The 22,609-nt window shown below is 44.8% G+C and overlaps 1 protein-coding gene across 2 annotated transcripts in view; it reads right to left on the reverse strand.

Moving 5' to 3' along the window:
• HK1 (hexokinase 1) overlaps positions 1-22,609 on the reverse strand; it is a 61,963-nt gene that overhangs the window by 33,635 nt on the left and 5,719 nt on the right. Inside the window, exons 1-3 of one of the 2 annotated variants that reach the window (XM_077350544.1) lie at positions 15,323-16,008; positions 3,844-4,006; positions 1,090-1,238 (exon numbers count right to left, since the gene is read on the reverse strand). In XM_077350544.1, coding sequence (XP_077206659.1) covers positions 1,090-1,238; positions 3,844-4,006; positions 15,323-15,385 — 375 coding nt within the window. In that variant the 5' untranslated portion in view covers positions 15,386-16,008. Of the gene's footprint in view, positions 1-1,089; positions 1,239-3,843; positions 4,007-15,322; positions 16,009-22,609 lie in introns of those variants that run through there. The other variant, XM_077350545.1, reaches the window with a different exon arrangement.

A 22,609-nucleotide genomic window follows, 5' to 3' on the forward strand; every position in this document is an offset into this window, starting at 1 on the left:
GCACATGCTGCATTTGTTTGCATGCTGAACTTCCTCATGCTTGAGCTGCTGGGGCAGACTCTTGTTTCCATGGGGCTGCTTCTTGTGTACACTGGAGTGTGACTTGTAGGGCCTTGTGTTGGTTTGTTGTTTTTTTTCAATTCTCCAGCTCCAATAATAAAATGAAAGCAGGCTTAATAAGCTACAGTGTGCATAATTAAGCCCGAAACCCTTGAAGGACTACAATATCAAACAGTGAAGAAAACAGAATCACACACACCCCGTTTGGCTTCAGTGGCTGGTCACCACACAGGGCAAATAAAGTGGCTTCAGTCCCAAACCATCCTGAATCCTTACTGACATGGGGCCAGAAAGTCTCTTGCAAGAAAAGAGTCAGTGTGGTGTAGCAGACAGAGTGTCAGACTATGATCTGGGAGACACAGGTTCAAATCCACATTATGCCATGGTAACTCGCTGGATGACCTTACGGCCAATCACAAACTCTCCTCCTGATGTAGCTCACACCGTTGTTGTGAGGATCAATTGGAGGAGAGGAGATAAATGTAAGTCACTTTGAGTTCCCATTGGGGAGAAAAGTGGGGGGTCTAATAATAAAAACAACATATTCTGGACTTCACTCATAATGGCAGAGTAAAGATATCCCGCCTGCACTGATACATGATCCATTGTCCTGTTTCCTTCCCCCGTCGCCACTCGGTCTCAGGCAGAAGGGCATAGAGGCCATGCCTGCCACCACAAGGCTAGCAAGCAGGCCTGGTCTGTCCCCCCTTCAATCACTTTGGGAGGGTAAAGTGGATGTTCTTGCTGAAGAGCTGGCAAGCAGACCTGCTCGCCTCTTCCCAGCCCCCCCCCTCCAGCTTACCTTTGCAAAGCAGGTCAGCAGAGCGAGCTGGCTCTTCTTCTGGCAGGGAGAAGGAGGACCATGATTGTCCCTCAGTGGGGGAATGGCCACTCCTCCTTGCAGGTATACCCCCCACTGAGGACCAAACGGATAGGGCATGCATCATATGCATATCACCCGATTATTATGCCTAATATGTGTAAGCTTTAAAAATAATTAAATAGAGCACTCTTTAGAAAGATGCTTACCCGCGTTCCACTGCCATGCATGATATCTTCTGGAGTGTCATAGATCTCTGTTTCCATTTGCACTGTTTGCTTCTTCTCATGAGAGACTTTCACTCGCAGAATGCGAAAGTAAGATCCACCAAGATCCAGTGCAATGAAATCCCCTTTCTCTGTTTTGGAAGAGACAGATCATTGCTTAAGCATCAAATTAACCTGGTCTATAATAGATTATCACCACAAACTAAATAAAACAATTCATCTTAAGACTGGAAGTTCAGCTATCAGCAATTACCTTTTGACATTGCAAATACAGTTCACCAAGCCAAGGGAGGACATTTGCCCTAGTCTATCAGCTCAAACAAACAAAGGCAGCAATCCTTATTGGTTTAGCAAACAGATAACCAACAAACACAGTTTTGGGAACAAGATAAAAACACTGATTGCATACCTAGCACAGATAAAATACTGAAGATCAAGTATGTGGGAAACAATCAGACACACGGAACAAAGTATGAGTCTGGTGAAACTTTTAAGACCAACAATGTTTTATTCAAGGACATGAAAGTTTATATTCCTTTAATAAAACTTTGTTGATCTTAAAGGTGCCACTGGACTCAAACTATGTTCTCCTACTCACCTTGAATACACACATAAACACACACACAGGGTTGGATCCAATCAGTTTATCCACTCATAAGAAATAAAGGAAGGTGTGCTCTTTGACCAGCAAAAAGTTATGCTGGGGTCATATGAACTGCACAGAAAAAAACATGTAAAAAATGAGCTGTAGTAAGGAGGAGAATAAGAATTAGAACTACAACTAGAACATGTAGAAGAACTAGAACTAGAACAAGCAGGAGGAGGAGGTTCTTATATGCTGCTTTTCCCTACCCAAAGGAGTCTCAAAGCAGCTTACGTTTGCCTTCCCTTCCTCTCCCCAAAACAGACACCCTGTGAGGGAGGTGAGGCTGAGAGAGCCCTAAATATTACTACTTGGTCAGAACAAGCTTTATCAGTGCTGTGGGTGAGCCCAAGGTCACCCATCTGGCTGCATGTGGGGGAGCGGGGAATCAAACCCGACTTGCCAGATTAGAAGTCTAAACTCCTAACCACTACACTAGCGATCCCCAACCTGTGGGCCACGGACCACATGTGGTCCGTCGACTAACTGGAGGTAGGCCGAGAAGGATGCCTTCTCCCCCCCCCCCCGGCCCTTTACAACTCACTTTGGGTGTCATTGTCTCCCATCACTCCCAGATGGGACTATCTCGTTGCAGAGAAACAAGCTCAGGGTTCCCATTGATTTGTCATTGTCATGAGTTAAAATTTCCATGAAGATAAAATGTTCCTTATGTTCATTGCTGTGGCGTGTCTGTATCTTATTTTGAAAGGATGTTTAAACATTACCATAGCGACCAGAGAGCATTAGTGCAGTGGGCCTCAGTAAAATTGTCAAGTGTTGAGTGGTCCCCGGTGATAAAAAGGTTGGGGACCACTGCACTACACCAATCTGGCTCTCTTCATTAGGTGAAAAAACTGACTGGATCAAGCCCAATATTTCCACTGTTTTTGTGCATGTGTGTGTTTAAAAATAACTGTTTAGCACAACAGGATATTTTCCTGACTCTGAATTAATAAAGGAAATTATCAAAGAAGACTATTAGCTGAAAGAAAAATTAGATATGAATCCCTCCATTTGGGAACCTACAATATCTAGGAGACATGTGTTCAAAAGAACATCACTTTGAGACTCTCCTGACTACACAAGCAACCCAAATGTTTGTTTGTTTTATAAATGGTGCAGCAGTTTTTTCTGGTGAAGTGTACTCAGTTTAGAAGATGTACCTCAAAAAACCCTCATGTCACACCTCTGCTTTTATGTTTTGAGGTACCCCCAAGAATTATGTCTTCAAATCCTCAGCAATGTTGCTAGAGTCCACAGATTGTGCATTTCTGATCACGCAAAGCAACCGGTGCATCAGAGATTTAGGCTAACATTCATTGCAAACCAGAGGACAAATTGTGCAATGTTCTATGAATGAAGACAATTAAACGTCACTCACCAGGACAAGCACCTCATATCAAGTTAAATGTACAAATAATCTTCCTCATTACAGCCCATTGTTTGTTTAAACTGAGCCATTACCTTGGTGGGGGGAAACTAAAAAAATAAACACTAGAGCAGATGGCCTTCTTCAGGAGTAAATGACTCCTGGAACATACTTCAAACAAATGCTGCACTTTAGAAATGCAATCTGTGGCCATAGGAAGCAGATTAATACTGTCTGCAAATTGGCTTCTCTGTCAACAAGACATGCAGGCTTTCCTTCAAGTTAAAGTGCTTGCACCAAAGAGAAGTTCTTTCTGCCTGAAATATTTGTAAAGCGGTAGTTGAGCCACAAAGTGAACGTTTAAGGCCAAATTACTTGCAATGGACCTATAAGTAGCCAGACCACCCACCCTTCCTCCAAGGTCAGAGCAACATAGATGGTTCTCTCACCCTCATTCTCTCCTCACAACCATCCTGTGAGGTCAGTGAGTGGGTCACCCAGGAAACTTTTAAGGAAAAAAGGGGAATCGAAATCTGGGTCTCCCACATCCTAGTCAGACACTCTGACCTACTGCACCATGCTGGCTCTCTCTAGAAAAACATGCATAGACCATGGGTCATACTGCATTCATTGTCATAACCAAGGAATTGGGTTTTTATGTTTTATAGAACATCAGGTGTGGCTGCAAAAGGCAACCGGGCCTCATAGGAGACAAGAACCTTACCTGAGCCATCAGGGATAGACCTCACGAAGGTAGGCAGCATCTTGAGGGTTGCTGTTGGGTTAAAATCTCTGGAAAGCCCATTTTGCATCTCCCTTCGGAAGCGGGCCATAATATCCAACAGAGTCTCATCAGAGAGTCGCATGGCATACAGGTATTTATCGATCTGAGAGGTAACAGAAAGAAACAATGCTCAGTTCTTGTGTGAAGTTGTATGAATAATGAGCACTTTGGGGACACGTAACAAGACTTGAGTCAAGTAATAACTTACATCGGCGACAGTTCTGAATATGCCTGATGAGTGCCACTTAATCCACTGTAATCACCAAAAGCCAATATTAACAGGAAGGCTCTACTTCACTTCCAGAAGCTGCTTACTGGTGGCCTCTACCAAAGCTCCAAGGGAGGAAATTCCTGAGTTAAAGAACAACCAAGTGTGTATCTCCAGAAGCAGTGTATTGTAAGTGTAACATGGTGCTTGCAGTCCCTGGGTATGCAAGAAAGGGCCACAAGAGCCAAGAATTAACACAGTTCCTTCTGCCCACCTATTCACAACCTGCCTAAAATGAGACCAGCTTCTTTACTCAGTGGGGAAAAGAGAAGGTTCTGACAAGTTCAAAAAAAGTTCTCTCTGCAAAGAAGCAGAAGGCTGAGGGGAGAGTCACAGACCTGTCAATATTATAGTGTTCACCACACATTACAATTGCTGCAAGAATCACCAATGTTATACAGGTGTTTCCTGCAGCAAAATTTCCTCTAGGCCTGTATTAGAGATGCCAGCCTCCAGGTGGGACCTGAGGATCCCTCAGAATTACAGCTCATCTCCAGACTACAGAGATCAGCTTCTCTGGAGAAAATGGATGCTTTGGGGCAGACTCCATGGCACTGTGCCCCACAGAGGTCCCTGACCTCCCCAGGCTCCACTCTTAAATCTCCAGAACTTTCCCAAACTGGATCTGGCAATTCTACCTCCTTCATGCCCATCAGTCACTGGGGATGGGGGACCTGGCAACCGTAGCCTCTGTGTATGTGTATCTTTAAACACCTATGTATGTACACTTGACCCCAAACAGGAAGTAACATTGGTGCCTCTTGTAGCTATCGTCATGCACAGAGCTGCTGGGAAGTGTGAGCTAAGTTGAAATCCATAGTAGCACAGTAAGCAATGATCTTGTGCAAGAATATGCACCAATAAGCTGCCGCAGGATACGTTTCCCAAATGAGCATTAGATCTGTATACCGCTAGCAGCAGACTGTGCTGAAAATAAAGGAGTCAGGGGTTCTGTTTCAAGTTTTGGAAAGGGACATTCTGCCAGTTACAGGGGGCTCTCTTCTGGGATACAACCAGCTCATTCCTTTGGCACTCTCATCACAGTTCCCTTTATGTCCCTCGGGCCTGCACAGCCTCTTCAGCATGCTTCCATTTATTTCCCCAGCAAACTGTCCAGAGCCACAGTCTAGGGAAACAGTTTATCCTGGACTAGAACAAGCAGTGCAGAATCTTTCAAGTGCCATCACCTCCTGCTTTATAAAGTACTAGGAATTAAGCCCGCTGTGGTGTAAATACAGCAGGTGCTAGGTGCGGGAGTGTGTGGTCACGGGCAGCTGGGCGGGCAGGCATGGCTTGCGGGGCTGGTGGGTGTCGCTCTTGGGCCTCCCCTTCCCTCAGCGAGACTAACCATGGGCCGAGCGCAGCAGGGGAACGGCGGTGTCAAGAAGGCGAGGTCAGCAGTGGGCGGCTAAGCGTTTAGGTGCGGCCGGCGAGGCGTCGGCTTGCCACTGGCGTCGGAGCGGATCCGGGGCGGTCTTGTGCTGTACACAGCCATTTTGGGGGCGGCCGGCAAGGCCTCGGCACACTGCTGACGGTGGAGCGGCTTGCCGGCGGCCTCGTTGTCTGAGTGGGCATCGTGGAAGCCGGGGCCTGGCCGCCGCGGCAGCAAAGGTCGGAGAGAGGCGGTGAAGTGGCGAGTGGCAAGTGTGGGGGGGTGGGAAGGGCGCGGGCGAGGCTTCGCGCGCCTCCTAACTGGCCACTTGGCCCTGGAGTGCCACTCGGAGGAGCGAATCAGGAGCCGGTTCGTGGCTCCTGATTCGCTCCTCCGAGTTTTTATCCCGGACAGGGCCCGCCCTAACTCCTCCCCAACAGCCCTTACCCATTTATTTAATCCGCTCCACGGGAGCAGTTTAAAGATAATGCTTTATAAAGTACCAACAAAATGCCAGATATTATGATAGATCTGTGGCGTTTCTGGAGGAGTTCGGAGGAAGGGGTGTATCCTATGGGTTTATATAGTGCCTCCCTGGGTGCTTTGTGCAGAGGTGCCCACTGCACTCCCTGTGGGGCTTGAAGAAAACCTGTCCATGCAGCATCAGTTGAAACAGCTGTCCAGAACACTTTCTCCAAATCCAGTGCTTCACTTTTCCTTATAAAGGAATGCTTGCCACTCACACCGGAGAATGAAGAGGAGAATATTCAGAAGCAACAGGGGGGTGCAGGTTAACTTGTTCTATACCCCTACAGCCAGCCAGAATTAATCTACAAAAGCCCATTCTGAGTTTTGGTTTGGCAATGCAACGATGACCAAGAAGAGACATCAAATGTCCCTCCTATTACAAGCGATTACTAAACCCAATAGACAGCAGCAAGCATCCTTGCATATTGTAAGAGTTCTCCTTAAAAGCATTTTTGCCTATTACTGGGGCTGTTTTTGGGGCCGTTTTTGCCTGTTGCCTCTCTTTCGGCTGTCTCGGTGATATTTTTACTGAGGACCTTTCTCTGCATTTCTGCACACAGCAGCATCAATGGGAAACTAACTACACAGTGTCAAAATACAGCATCCTAACTTGGCTAATTTTTTCCTATGCAGATTCAGTGCTTCTCTGGATAAAAAATAAGCAACAGAAATAATGATTTGAAGGATATTTCTCATGGATGCATCCAGCCTGAAATGCAACAGCCTTAACTGCAGGATCTCAAAATACATGCCACCCACTATCAAATGAGCATCGCTGACAATCCACACAGACACATACTACATGATCTTGACAACTCATACATTGTGAAATTTCCCATTAATGGCCACACCGGTAGCTTTGCGATAGGCAGAATGGCTACACAATCTGATTGTAAAGCGTGAAGAGTATTTAACGCTTTCAAGTATTGTCTCGCTTTGCTGTTCCTGAATCAGACCTCTTTTATGATCTGGTGCTACAGACATCTTAACACTCTGGATAATATAATCTCTGTTGGTATCATGCTATAAACCGGTATAATATAATAAGAGATTAGCCTGTCGGAGGCCTCCTAATGGATGAAAATTGCATTTTAGTGAAACAGCCTGTTGTAGAGCACTTCCAGCTGCCACCAGGACTAAGATTTTGTGACAAAAAACAGCTTTGCACAATTTATCATTAAATACACATAAAGCTATATTTCTACTTTTTAAACTTAATAGGCCACTTATACCAACCAGAGACTTAACCAAGAATGTTGAGAGAAGATCTTTGAGGAGCAGCATGTACAGTTTCTAAATAAATAAGAGTCTATAGGGATGCAAGTAATACATATTTTCACACACATTTCTGAAAACCAAAATGTCCCCCTACAAAAGCCTTCTGATTGTGGGGTGAAAGATTACAGCAGTTTAGAATTATGACATCTTTATTATTACCTTTAGCAAGGAGCTTTTAGAAACTCTGCATTTGATACTACTCTAAGAACCACAATAAGATAGTGTCTGGAAAAACCTTTCCTGAAGTATCCACAACATGCCAAGTTGGATCCCACTGAACTTTTTCACTCACTCAGGAGCTCTTGTGCAAGGAGAAATACAAGAGAGTTATCTTCGCCAGTAGACCTTGAGCGGAGTCAAGGTGATTATACCCTGCATTATATTTCTTCTCGAGCAAGACACTCAGTTCCCATGAAAGGGGTTTTCTTAAATAGTATTGAAACTGATCAAAGTGAAATATCACTACTTGATCTTAACAGTAGTGCTTGCGCAAATGGAACTGCATGCAGCAAAACTTCTCTTTCGTTATTGCAAGGTGGGTCTAACTCAGTGGTTCACAACCTGGGGGTCAGGACCCCTTTGGGGTCGAATGACCTTTTCACAGGGGTCAAAGCTGGGCGAGCAGCTTGGGGGGGGCGCCTCCACTGTTGCCACGCCTGAAAGCGCCCGCCAATTTATATACAATCATGAACAATTTAAAGAGCCTCTTGTGGCGCAGAGTGGTAAGGCAGCCGCCTGAAACCTTTGCCCATAAGGCTGGAAGTTCGATCCCAGCAGCCAGCTCAAGGTTGACTCAGCCTTCCATCCTTCCGAGGTCGGTAAAATGAGTACCCAGCTTGCTGGGGGGTAAACGGTCATGACTGGGGAAGGCACTGGCAAATCACCCCGTATTGAGTCTGCCATGAAAACGCTAGAGGGCGTCACCCCAAGGATCAGACATGACTCGGTGCTTGCACAGGGGATACCTTTACCTTTACCTATGAACAATTTATCTTCACGCCACCGGTCAGTTTTGGTTTAATATCTGTGAAAGAACCCTTGCATAGTTTTATGGTTGGGGGTCACCACAACATGAGGAACTGTATTAAAAGGTCACGTCATTAGGAAGGTTGAGAATCACTTGTGTAACTCAATGTCTCCTTTAACCTTCACATCAATAATCAGCTTGACCCAGCACATTCAGCATCCCACTACTTCCTAGAGTATATGTCCTTCAGTTTCAAGACCTTTGTACATTAGACAGTCACAAAGCCAATTTGGCTAATTTAATAATCTAAACTAATAAAAATAATACATCACAACAAACCAAGCGTGATGTATTTCATTTTTGTCTTGGTACATTACCTTTAGGTTAGATTTTACTGATACAATACACAAACTAATGTTTTTAAAATAAATAAGCACTGAATCAACCACTTTGATATAGGCTAAAAAACGCATTCTTAACCCATGTTTAAATGCACTTTAGAGATTGTTTTCCAATGAACTTTGCCATTTCATCCAGTAAAATCTATTTGCAAAGTGCATTGAATGTGCATTATTCAGCATGTATGTAAGGCTCTTTAGAAGTACTGGGTGAGTTTTGCTTATTTCAAAAGGGCTGGCATGGTTACAGTGCCACACATTCAACCAGATATTATACTGCCCATTTTATCATCTCCTTACAGTATTATAAACCCTATAAGAGAAGAAAGCTGGCAAGTTACTGGCCATGGAAAGCAATTACTCCATACCTTAGTCCTAGTTTTATAACTTCATAACATCCCATAACATGGATCACTTATTTGGGGAAAATATGGGGATGCTGAAATGTAACTGCAAAGGCAAATGATCTCAACTGATTTAACAGAGGGGCTTGTGCCACAGTTCTCAAATAAAACAACGCCTTGCATGGGCATTTTATTTGCCATTACCACTAAACAGGTTGGCTGGGAATGTTTCCTTCACGGTTTTAAAGGAGTTACCTGCTTAACTTGGTTGACCATTTTGTTGGGTGCCTTGGTTGATCTTTATCCTACTAAAAAAAATGTGTGGCATTGTTTTCAGAACCAGAAGCCTGTATAACATTAGATCACAACTAGGCAATTAGAAATATTTCTTTGTAATAATGGTGTTGTTGGGCTTGCCTCTGAGAATCAGCTACACAAACCAGATAAGGCAATGCCTTGGAAACTCACTTGGTGAAGATGGAAGGTATCACCTTACCTACTTTAAGGTAAAGGTAAAGGTATCCCCTGTGCAAGCACCGAGTCATGTCTGACCCTTGGGGTGACGCCCTCCAGCATTTTCATAGCAGACTCAATACGGGGTGGTTTGCCAGTGCCTTCCCCAGTCATTACTGTTTACCCCCCAGCAAGCTGGGTACTCATTTTACCGACCTCGGAAGGATGGAAGGCTGAGTCAACATTGAGCTGGCTGCTGGGATCGAACTCCCAGCCTCATGGGCAAAGCTTTCAGACGGCTGCCTTACCACTCTGCGCCACAAGAGGCTCTTTACCTACTGTATTTTTATCCAAATAATACAGTGAAAATGCAGGGAGAAATTCAACACTGGATGAGTTCCAGTTAGGCTGGATACAACCGAGAAAGTTGGTCTACATCCAAGTCACCTGATACCTGGCACAGTGAAGCCACATGAAATTTTGGGCATGCAACTCCACTGGCCCTCACTCTGAGAAGTATTTAAGAGTCCAGCCAAGAGTCAGAGCCTAAGTGTACATCATTTACTACCACGTGGGGGTCCTTCTCTACTTTGGGTCACCTTTTTATTGAGCTTCCACATGACATCATTTTCTAGCTGGCCTTTTTCTAGGTTTTCACTATCTTTGGTACATTCTTTTCCAAACCTGAATTATAGCACTCTTTATTAGAAATACTGTAACTGAAATGCATAAGCACTGGATCTCAAAGGAATGGTACTCATTTTCCAATCCTGGAAAAATCCTTCATTAGCACCATTTCCCCATTCCTCCCCCAATATACAGCCACAGATTTTTTTTTAATTGCTATAAAGTTATAATGGTTCACTGACACATACAGACGTGCTACAACATACTTATGGACTAAAGAAAAGGTGACAAGCTGCCACAACAGACATGATGCCTGCTTTCCAGGAGCCAACACAGAGGTGCCGTGGGGCACACAGAAAGGAAGAGATAGGGGATAAAAGATCCCCACACGCAGAAGCTGCATTGTCATGGCAGTGATAAAAGCAACACGGAGAATCTTCATTGTGTGAAAGCAATCATGGATTAAGCACAGAGAGGACTGGATTGCATGAGTCCAAGCTAAGTCCCCAATTTAAGTCTTACCTCCCTCAGCTTCAAGTACATTTAGGAAAACCATCACCTGTCACCCTCAGTTTCTTGCATACAATATGAAGATAACAATACTAAGGTATCTTACAGGGCTGTGGCAAGAATTACTGTAAAGCCTATGAATGCTACATATTATGATTTATTATTATTATTATTACTAGTAATCAAGCCCGCTGTACTCCCAATACAGCGGGCGATAGCGGGACAGCGTGCGGCCGGCGAGCCGACAGGCCGCCATGTCCCGCGTGCCGGCGGCCTGACGCATCGGAGGCGCTTCGCTCCCTCTTTGATATGCCTCTGTAGTATGAGCTGAACACAGGAGCTTCTGACTACGTGGTTTTATCACAAACTTACATACATAAATATAGCTCATCCATGGAAGGAGCATGCATTTCACGTGTGTGTACAGTTTTTTGATACTGTCTGCATGGATCTATAAATGCAGACAACTTATGCAGATTCCAGTCACTGTAGATCAGGACATGATTCACGCAGAGTAGGGAGGCCTGTGCAGAACCAGCCAAGGGTATTTGACTAATCACAAACAAGGAACTTCGCAAGCCGAAAGGGAAGACTGGGTGAAATTTCACATGGTCAGGTGTGGGGCCTGCCCCTGCCCCCTTGTAATTTGAGCCAGGGACATGAAGGGAGTTGTGCCCTAAGTGGATATGGGAAACAGCTAACACCAAATTGCCACTGGTCTCCCTGCCCTGATCCCCCCCTCCGAAAAAACACTAACTACTGTGGGGCTTTCCCCCCCCCCCAGGCTATCTCTTACTCCACAGCATCCTAGCAAACTTATACAAACTAGCAAACGCTAACATTACAATTTCTATTCAGTTACTAGAATGTATATTCCAACACTCTGGCACCCAGAATAAAACTTTGTTGGTTGTAAAAGTGCCACTGGGATCAAAACTTTCCAGTAGTGTCACAAAAGCTTTAGAAGGAAGAGGGGGTCTCCTTTGGCAGGTGGCAGAAGGATCTAATAACTCGGTTGTTCCTAAGCTGTGCTGTTCAAATGCAAAAGAAGTTCAGCTTTGGGTTATTCCTAAACAGCACTATTTATGCATCCCATTTTTTTAAGGAGGGCAGGGAATCATGACAGCAGTCTGAGACAGAGGAGGCAATAGACCAATGCACATGAAGTGTGAAAGGGACACAAAACAGTGGTGGGAAAAGAGATTACCCTGTGGGGTCTGGAATCTTCACTTCAAGTGTAAATTGACAGTCAAACTGGCAACATTACCACAAGGGGGGCCTTCTGTGAGGAAACAATCCAGGAAAGGAAACAGTTTTGTTGAGAAACAGTTGTGTTTTGCTGGGGGAAGGGGTCTGGCATGAATTCCCTCAAGCACACACCAACGTAAATGCTAACTTCAAAAAAGCTATCTGCCATTTCCAAACTCATATTTCATATTCAATAGGCACAAAACTTCTGTTGTGCATGATATTTCCCAAATATTAACATTATCTGAGTTTAGCCATTTTTACAAGCCCTACTACCAAAGTCAAATATTGTACAAACCAAAAGACTGTGGCCACTCATATGCAAATCTATTCCACATCACAAGATTTGAAGAAACGCCACCCATTCTCAAAACCTGGCTTCTTACTGTTTCCTAAATTCTTGGAACAACTCATGCTATGTTGACATAATTGTAGCGTAAATTTCAATGTACTGCATCTACAAAGGCCTCCTGACTCACAGTGAAATTTTTGTGCCTGATCTGGAAGCTCACACTGGTGCCGAAGTTAGCATCTCAAAATTACATTTTCTTTCTAAATCTGAAACATGACTTGGTATTGCAGCAAGGTATCTCACAATAACATTCAAGATGCATAAGGAAGACACATTCAGCAGCACTTAACCATGGACACAAGTGTCTGAAGACCTGCTCAGCCATAAAGACTACTAAGCTATCCTTCAGCAGTCAGTCTCTTGGCTAAGCCTAACTCTAAACTAAGGCTGAAAAGGGGGAAGTCCTCCTAAAATATTGTTAATACAATCCAAGCAAATGTAACAAGAAAACTGATAGATACAATCCATTGCTAAGATATAAATTTGTCAAAAATAAAGCTATATTGTTCTTCAGAAAGAGAAAGCCATTTTTTTTACCAATAAGGTAAAGGTATCCCCTGTGCAAGCACCAAGTCATGTCTGACCCTTGGGGTGATGCCCTCTAGCGTTTTCATGGCAGACTCAATACGGGGTGGTTTGCCAGTGCTTTCCCCAGTCATTACCGTTTACCCCCCAGCAAGCTGGGTACTCATTTTACCGACAGAAGGATGGAAGGATGGAGTCAACCCTGAGCCGGCTGCTGGGCTTGAACTCCCAGCCTCATGGGCAGAGCTTTCAGACTGCATGTCTGCTGCCTTACCACAAGAGGCTCTTTTTTTACCGATGCCACAGAATATCTAGGGTTGGGTAGTTCAATAGTCCTCACCAACCCAAATGACAACACCTACTCTTTATAAAGATTGCTATGGAACAGCCAAGTCCAAAATTTAGCAGCATATGAGCTGTACCAGGAACAGCAGCGGTATGGATAGGAGTTTTCTGGGAAGATGGTAACATAAAGCAAAATAAATGATGGCATTAATGACATCCATCTCATCAAGATTCCATGAGGATTTTACAAACTGTTTCTGAATCACCGGCCAATATAAAAGAGTCATCCTTACTACAGTGCCTGGTCCCATTCACACAGAGTACTACTTCCCTCAGTTATATAGCCACATTACTGAGGAATATGTGTGAATATCACAGCCAGAGCAGGTTCTTCCTCATCCAGTGAGGTGTCAAAGGATCAATGCAATCAGCACTTACCTGCATGCTGCCTAACAACTTTCTAAGAAAAACCACACCTCCTTAGAGAGCTGGAAGCTATGTTTTAAAAAACCACACACACACCACTCTTTCACACCTTATAGGAAGGGCAAATCAGTGGCTGTACATTCCTGTTTACACACCCAGAATATATTGCAACTTTTCTTTATACACATGTAAGGAGCACAATACGAGCACCTGTCACTCTAACAATAAGCCTTGTTTTAATCAGACCTAAATGCCTTTCTTCTTTCCATCTACCCATTAGTAGCTCGTCTTTCCAGGCCAAAGCAACAGAAATTTGAAGTTGCTCAAAATTTGCCCTTAAAATAAAATTCTGCAATAAAATTACAAAGATCTATTTGTGCATAGTACATTTCACTTTGTGTGTTTTCCTTTAAGCCAACAGTTGTGAAGTTGCAGAATATTAATTTAAAAAACAGGTGACAAAACAGCAAATGTAAATTTGGATGATGTAGTGATGTCCCTTGAGCATGACAAGACAGGGAAAGGCTTTCCACAGGGTACAGCAGCACCATGCTTTGGATACTATAGGCATTTACACAATTCCAAGAGTGCCTTCTTTCCCTCTGGAGTAAATGCTTTCATTTTTTAAAACTCCCAGGAATTCAAACTGTGCAGATCACCAAATTCCTAAACAGATTCCACATGCCCTAATATGCAAGACTTCAGTCATATGTACAATGTGACTGCAAGTCATGGCATTTATTTTGATGTCAGTTTTGTGTAGCATGTTTTCCTTTTGCAAGGAAAGCTATAATTACCCACATGACACACACCTATCACAGAAATGTATGCAGCCCAATATTTCTTAAGTGCATTGAAACAGGCCATTCACATAGCCCGAATGAACAAATTCATTCAACACGATTTCCTGCTTGAGATAATCAGCTCTCTGCTTCCTAAACAAACTACCAAAGAGATACTCTGAAACTAAAGAAATTTACACATCAACCTTGCTATTCTAGAAATGGTACTATTTCTACAAAGCCCGATCATTAACGCTATTAGGGGCTTGGGAAATCATCATGTTGCTACCTTGGCCCAGTGCCCCAGGAGAGGCCTAGCATCATACCTTTCAACGGCCCAGGAAGCAAAGTATGTACCCCACAGTTAGGCTTCATGTCCTTGAAAGTCCTTCTGGGCAATATGCAGTGCAGGTGGATGTAATAAAACAGTATATATTACTCCCAACTTCACTATAGTATTAACCAAATAATTCACATCTTTTAAAATCCAATTAAGAGGCTTACAGCCTTATCGGCTTATTCCAGGCAGCCTTCACTGTCCTGCAGCGTCACCATGATTATTACGAAGTACAAGAAATACACCTGATGGAGTTTTTATTTTGCATCCTTCCTCCCCAAAATAATTCAACATGAATGTACAAAGAAGTAGGCCTTCCAAATCCATCCACAGACAGTGGCCTTTCCCAGCAGAAAGCAGGCAGGGATAAGGCTGCAAGGGCAATTCCCCCACGGCCTGGGGAGGGAAATGGGAGGAAACCATGACTGGCTTTTCTCACCGCCGCGAGAACATCCACATCCTTTCTCAAGGACACTGCAGCGCGTGTACTACCTCTTACAAACATTCCAAAACGCTCAGGGTTTTCTCTATTTTATATATTTTATACATAAAAGGACACAGGAAACCAATTGAGCCGGTTTTTAAAAACCCCGGCTGAATGTTTTCTGCAAGATAACATTTTAACATATGTATTTTTAAAACTCCCCTCCGGCCCCCGGCCCAGGTGTCGAGCGGCAAGAGTGCCCGGCGGGCCACGAGTCCGTCCGCCGGCGCCTTACCTTTTTGACCTGATCATCTTTTAATTCCGTGAAGTAATAGGCCAGCAGCTGGGCGGCGATCATCCTGGCGGGCTACGGAGCCTCGGGCTGCTGCGTGCTTTCGCCGGCCCACACAAAGGAGAGGGCAAGGCGCCCGTCGCTTCCTTCGCGCCGCCCCTCGCGCGCCTCCCTCCCTCCTGGGCAGCCTCCCGCCGCTCGCAGCCAGGGAGATGGGTGGCCCGACGGCGCGCGGAAGATGCTGCCTCTCCCGGGCCCGCTCTCTTTCCCTCCACGCGCTGGGCCAGCGGAGACAGCCTGCCCACGTCCTGCGCCGCGATTGGCTGCTCAAGGAGAGCTCGGCCGCGTCGGGGAAGAAGCGCTCTCGAGGCGCCGGCTGACGGACAGCCGCCGCTGCCTCGCCTGGGCAGGAAGGGGAGGAGGAGGCGGAGCGGCTGTGGGGCCGGCCATCCCTGGCAGCCCTACATCAGCGCACGTCCCCCACGTATGCAAGAGCCATCCTCCCGCGAGCTCCCCAGACGGACGGCCGGGCTGGAAGGGGGCGCAGGCCCGGGGAGACCCCTGCATTAAACCGGCCTGCCTTTGCCACCAGGACACGCGCACGCGCGCTGGAAATGGTTATTGATTTGCTTTTAAAAGGGGGTTGCCCTCCATCCTCCTCTAACTTCTAACGCGAGCACCCGGCTCCTCTCCGTTTCGCAGGCGAGGCGCTGAGCGACGTGGGCGTTGCCCCAAGCCGGCGTCAGATGACCCGCTGACGAGCTCCCCCATGCTGCGTTGCGCGGCCGCTGGCGGACTGAGGCATGGAAAAGGGGGGAGGGGCATTTTCCTTGAGCAGGGACCCCCAAACAAGGTGCCTGCCCCATAGACCTCTGCAAAGCCACAGTCTGGCCACTCCTCGACTCTGACGATTGCGGACCCAGTGCTGGAGATGATCAGTTCTTCCCCCCGGAGAATCATCAGATGGGCCTTCCTTGTGGGACCCGCTGTGCATTGATTACACCAAAAAGACATTAGAATGCGGTTCTATGCGCGTGCACAGAGCCGTAAACCCAACTGAGTTCAGTGGGATTTGGTGGCCTAGGAAAGTGTCCTCAAGGCTCAGCAGACTTATGGCGACCCGTGCAGAAGTGGTTTGCCCTTGCCTTTCTCCGGGTCACGCCCCTGTCTTCCTATCCAAATACTGGCCAGGGCTGACCCTGCTTAGCCTCCAGGATCTGATGGGATTGGGCTAGCCTAAGCTATCCGTCAGGTCAATCAGAATTAATTCTGCATTAAGAGAATATGTAAGATTGAGCTCTGTGTTTAAGAATTAAGTGACTTCTATCGTCTCTCAGTGCCTCCTTTGCATGGAAAGAAATCCAAAACGAAAAGCCCCAGCAGCAAGCACCAAGTGACTTGGAAAGTTGGCAGCAGGTCTTGCTAGTTAATGACAAATAGTTGCTGGACCACATTCCTTGTTCCCTCATACATTAAGGGTGTGTTAGTGTAACCTCCATTTGTGGGTGCCTTGGGGCAGAACTTGCAAGAATCTTGCAATAATTCATGAAAGAGAATAAAACACTTTTTTACTTCATACCATGTTGCAAAAACATATTAACACAACAGAACAATGATCCTTTTAAAGCCCATCAGTTAACTTCTTCCTCCTTCACAGCCTGCCACCCCCAAAGTCCATCTTTTTTTTTCTCTTTAAGTCCCACAAGACTCCTGTTAATTTTTGCTGCAACTGATTAGCACAGTGATCCCTCCAGCTTTACTTAAAATATAGCTTGTGCTTCAAAGTACACCTTCTGGCAGCCATCTCTTTTGGTATGTGGAACCAGGACAGGAACATGAGGCACTCGGAATAGATAAACAAATATGGGTGAAAAGGTGGCATTTTAAAATCTTCTACATTATAATTTATAATGCCACATAATACAATTGAGACTAATGTATTTCTAGCTCTTTAGGAGATTCCTTTAAACTACAAGAAGGATGCCTTATGTTGATCTACACTGGATGACTAATATTCTGCATAAAAAAGGGAACTGAGCATATGAAATTTCCTGGGGGGAAAAAAGATACCTGGGACTTTGAGACTTTGATCTCCAACTCCCAAAAAATTGCCAGTATTTCTCAGACTGTGGGGACACCTGAAGGCATATAAAATGTTATCTGAAGGGGAAGGATCTGTGTTCTCTCACCAGGTAAGATCTGAGTGAGGTTGAATGTGTCTCAATAGTGTCCACTGTACTCTGCATCCTGCTGATGCATCATCCCAATCTGAATGGGAGAAAAAGAGCTCAGGAAGACCAGCTGTTCTGTTTCTCCTTTAGGAGTTGGCCAAAGTTGCTTTATTGCCTTCTAGTTACAATGGGGTTACATTGAGGGGTGGGCACAAACCAGGAAGATGCAATTCAGTTTGACATGTCTCACTTGTGAACCATGGGCCATCACAAATTTTTAGACTCCATACAAAATGGTTCTGTTTGTGAGGCAGTAGGATGGCCCCCCAGCAAGTAAAGACACCAACCAGAAAGTACTTTCCTGGGGACAGGTAGAAGAGAGTCATCTAGAGATCCCCTGTGAGTTCTGTGTCTCTAGCTCACAACTGATCCATTCTATATACTCCTGAGCCTGCACCTGTCAAAATAATTGCGGATGGGATGGAATGTAGAGGAGCAACTGGCGGAGGTCTGCTACAAGTTTGGTGTCTCCAGCTTGCACAAGATCCCTTCTATATATTCTTGAACTTCCTGAACCTGTACCTATCTAAATGACTGAGATTCAGGAGTGTATAGAAGAGATCCTGTACAACCTGGAGTCATCAAAGTTGTGGAGGGATCTCTCCCAGATGCTCCTCTACATGCTATCCAAGTTGTTGAAGTTTTGTAAACATTTTGATTGAGCAGAGACAGCCTGTCTAGGAATGTCTCTGCTCTCAAACTGTCATGAAACTCTACGAACAACTTGAAAGTTTGTGGAAAGTTTGTGCCGGCTGACCTTCCACAAACTTGACTTTGCAAAGCAAAAACTGGCCAAAATTCATAATGACCACCACCTTAGTTCATGCGCTGGTTTGTGCCCATCCCTAGTACATTGGCTCTCCATTCAGAAGCTCCTTGCATGTATGTTTCATGCAACTATACAAGAGAATCTCCACCGCTGTGGGACAGATAACTGGGGTGGTGAGGTTAATGTGGTGATGTGTTCACAAGATTATCAGTGTTTGAGGAAAAGGGAGGAGGATATTCAGCATTCTGATACTGCAACGTCACTTACAGTGTGATCCTGGAAATGGTGTCATTATGTTGGTGTGATATTCTAAGACTTCCCCCAAAACTTATCATGCCACTGCAATGACACCACTTCCAAGGTCTCTCCAGAAGTGACATAAGGGCTTCAGAATAAATTTACATGTCCCCACCCCTTTCCACCTCACACCAGTTGCCAGTATTTAGCTGGTAACCCTAAATCATTGAACAACAGTAATTTCCTCCACTTTATGCTTATTAAGAGGCATCACAGCCCTGCCAGCTAGGTGGCAACAGGGAAAGAACAAGCTGTCATGCTGATCCCAAATTGTTGCCTGCTGCTAATTCTATTGCAACAGGAAACAATGAGGACCCCATTCAGAGATAAACTCAGCGCCTGGTTCCGTCTGGCTTCACTGGATGAGGAGCTCCTTCATGGAAAAAATCCAGGTCTTCCAGCAGCCCCTTATTTAAATTCAGAAATTGACACAATAGACAGTCTAGACGTGTAATTAGGGCCTCACATTTTCAAGGGCCTCAAAATCTTTGAAAGGGGGGGGGGGGAAGCACAGTGCAAAACCACCACCAAAGAGTAAGCAAATGCACATAACGATAATCTGGGACAGGATACACTCTTCCTGCCTAGGTGGCCTTTTTGCTGGTTTTGAACAAAGGATTCTTTTAGCTGCCTGCAAAGTTGCAGACAGTAAAAGTTTTTTTAAAGCATTTAAAAAACTGTATGAGCCAGTTCACACTGTGCCCCTGTGTGTAGCACGGGCAGTAATGAAGGGTCATTATTTGTTGTGGCTAGGCCACAAACCTAAATTTGGGCCTCATGTAGCAGAAAGATGCCCTTTGATACATTTTCAGTTTAAAAAAAAATAATAAGCTCTAGGATTATCAGAATGGGGTTTCAGTTTATTTAAAGAAATCGTGAACTATCTTGCCTTATTTTCTCATTTTTATTAATGAAAAACTATAAAACTCCAATAACTAGAAGCAGTATCCTCTCCCCACCCCCCCAGCAGAATATATTTAGAAGGGAGACACAAGATCAAAAAGTTAGAGAACTCTGCTTGGACAATCAGACCTCCACACCATGCACACGTAGACACAGAAACAGTCAAGTGGCTGACAAAGGACTCCAGATTTTGAGCTCAAAGGGCTTACTAAAGATGGTAATACATTGCTGACTTAAATATAGCTTGAAGAGGGACAGTGATATCTCGTTTTCAGTATCTTGCAAAGCATAAAGCAAAACCCCGGGATCTACAACGGAGCTTCCTTTTGCATTCATTGAATGACCCATGCATTACACATTTGCAGCATACTTTGATATTGGTAAGAAATGGGTGGGAAGCGGCATATCCCATCTACATTCTTTTTCTGTCCTCTCGACCGCACTGATAACCATTACGAGGCAAAGGGAGCTGAATGGACTGTGGTGTATCACTAAGGACACAGTCTTTCCCACAGGGGTACTGCTGCAGGTTGTATGTGGAGCTCTAGCTGTAGTCATTGGAAGCAATAATGAAACACCCTTTAGCCCTTCTTCTGGGTGACAGTTTTGCTAGAGTGGGATTACGGGTAGTTATTAAATTGGAGGCGAGACGCTCAAGTGTTAGACACAGTTTTGCAAGAGGGGGTGAAGCAAATATGATTAGCCCAACTTTCCACATGCCACAGAGAGGGAGGAGATATGATGGCGGGGTCCACTTGTGTCCCTCATACTGGTTTTGTGAGCACCATAAAGAAAAAGAGTTGGGTTTTATACCCTGCTTTTGACTACCTGAAGGAGTCTCAAAGCGACTTACAATCAGTTTTCCTTCCTCTCCTCATAACAGACCCCTGTGAGGTAGGTGGGACTGAGAATGCTTTGGTAGAACTGCCCTGTGAGAACAGTTCTGGCAGGACTGTGACTTGTCCAAGGTGACCCAGCTGGCTGCATGTGGCTGCATGAGTGGAGAAACAAATCCGGCTCCCCAGATTAGAGTCCATCATTCTCAACCCCTACACCCGTATGGTCAAACTATGGCTCTCTGGCTGTCCATGGACTACAATTACCATCAAAATGTAAGGTTTCTAACCACAGTTAAATAAAAGTTTAAATAATAGCATCTAATCCCTTCTATAGAATCTGTATTTTAAAAACAGAAACCCCTATTCATAATGGAGGTGGGGAAAAGTTTAATTATTGTAGTAAATGAAAAAAGCTTCCTCTCAGAAAGCGTGACCAGAGAGTCACTTCCTTTGTCCAAGGCCAAATCTGCCTTGAGTCATGCATGCCTCCTGGCTCCTGTTCCATCTGAGGACAGAACAATGAGTGGCTGCAAATGCTGGCAGGGGCTCATGGGAACTGTAGTCCATTGACATCTGGAGGGCCACAGTTTGACCACCCCTGCTCTAAGGACAGCCAAAAAATGAGCTGAATGCTGAGACAGGCAAAAGGGGAATCCCTGAAATCAGTCCTACAGTACCCTAAACACAATTTACAGCACAATCCTAAATCAACAGGTTTAACATAATAATAACATAATCATGACAATCATTCGAAACAACACTCATTCTAACACCATGCCATCCGGTTCCTTCAACATGTGGCAGTTATAACAACCACAAGGAAAGGCGGTATATAAACACTTCAATAAATATATATAATCTTCTATTTTAACCAGAGACTTATTGTCCATTTGAAATGAAATCTTGTCTGCATCCTGTGATTCTTATGCCTCAACAAAAAGAAGTCCTGTTAAAATTCAAACTGTCAGCTTGAACCTGAGGTATAAAAGTCACAACACACCCACACGGAAAGCCCTGACCAGCTTAATTCTTTCCACATATCAATTCAAGTTCAGAAATGTATCAAAGATGACACTGTGTATACTATCCATAACAGATGATTTAATGTCTGTACATTTGTATGGCTATTTCAGTCCTTCTCTCTGGCATTTCTTATTGTTTCAATTGATCAACCTTTTATTTTGTAGTTTCTTACAGAAACCATAGGAGCGCAGCCAATCAAAAGCTCACTCAGTGACTCTGGACCTCATCACTGCCTCTCGGGCCTGTTGCGAGGAAAAATGAGGATGCTCATGCACTCCCCTCAATTGCATTGGTGAATGGTGGGATTTTATATTACATTTAATTTTCCTCCCCTTGTTAGTATACATCTGTAAATTAAGAACTTAGGAAATGAGGGAAAAACCATATGTTGCAGTCCTTGGCGGCTGTTCCTTGCCCAGAGATTTTATCAGCAATGAATCCCCTGAGGGGAGTCTCTCAGCAGCCCGGAAAGGTCACACATCACCCAGGCTGAAACAGCACTCCGTGGCAAAACTATTTTTGCAGTCTAACACTCCAAGGGTGCGTGTTGTGAGGGACAAGCCGTTCTCACAAGAAACCTGAAACCAGTGGAGACAGAGGGAGTCCTGTCAGCTGGTGTAGTTCCTGGGGCATTTACAGTACGAGGGATAAGTGAAATATATCATGAATGGAAAATCAAGAGAAACGTCCGATATAACCTTGGGATGGTCTAAAAATAAACAATGGAGGCTTTTAAAAGCACAGCAGCCAGGATGTGTTAAAGACAGAAATTAAACTCCCAGGCCCTGCATCACCAGAAAATTGGAGATCTGAGATCCACAATGCCGAAACCTTCTCTATTGCCTGAGGCTAAAGCAAAATCTCCATCACCACTCGAAGGAACAAGACCAGTGAAAAACAACACCTATTCTTGTCACTAAAGCGTATGTCTGTATATTCAATAATCTCCCCCTAATAAAACGATTCACCAGTTTATCATGATATTTGAGATTTACTCGTGTGTCTTCTGCTCTAACGACTTTGTTACAATTTACCTCAGAAACTTTGGTCCATTGTTTCTTGGCTGAGCCTCTCTCAAAGGAATATAAAGTAAGTGGCAGGGCTGCCAACTACCAGGAAAGGCCTGGAGTTCTCCAGAAATTAGGATCTGCTCCCCAGGCCACAAAAATCTGTGGATTCTTTGGAGGGGAGGACCTTAGGGAACCATATCCTCACTGAGCTCCTTTGC

Source organism: Paroedura picta, chromosome 8, assembly GCF_049243985.1.
Source record: "Paroedura picta isolate Pp20150507F chromosome 8, Ppicta_v3.0, whole genome shotgun sequence".
Taxonomy (NCBI): domain Eukaryota; kingdom Metazoa; phylum Chordata; class Lepidosauria; order Squamata; family Gekkonidae; genus Paroedura; species Paroedura picta.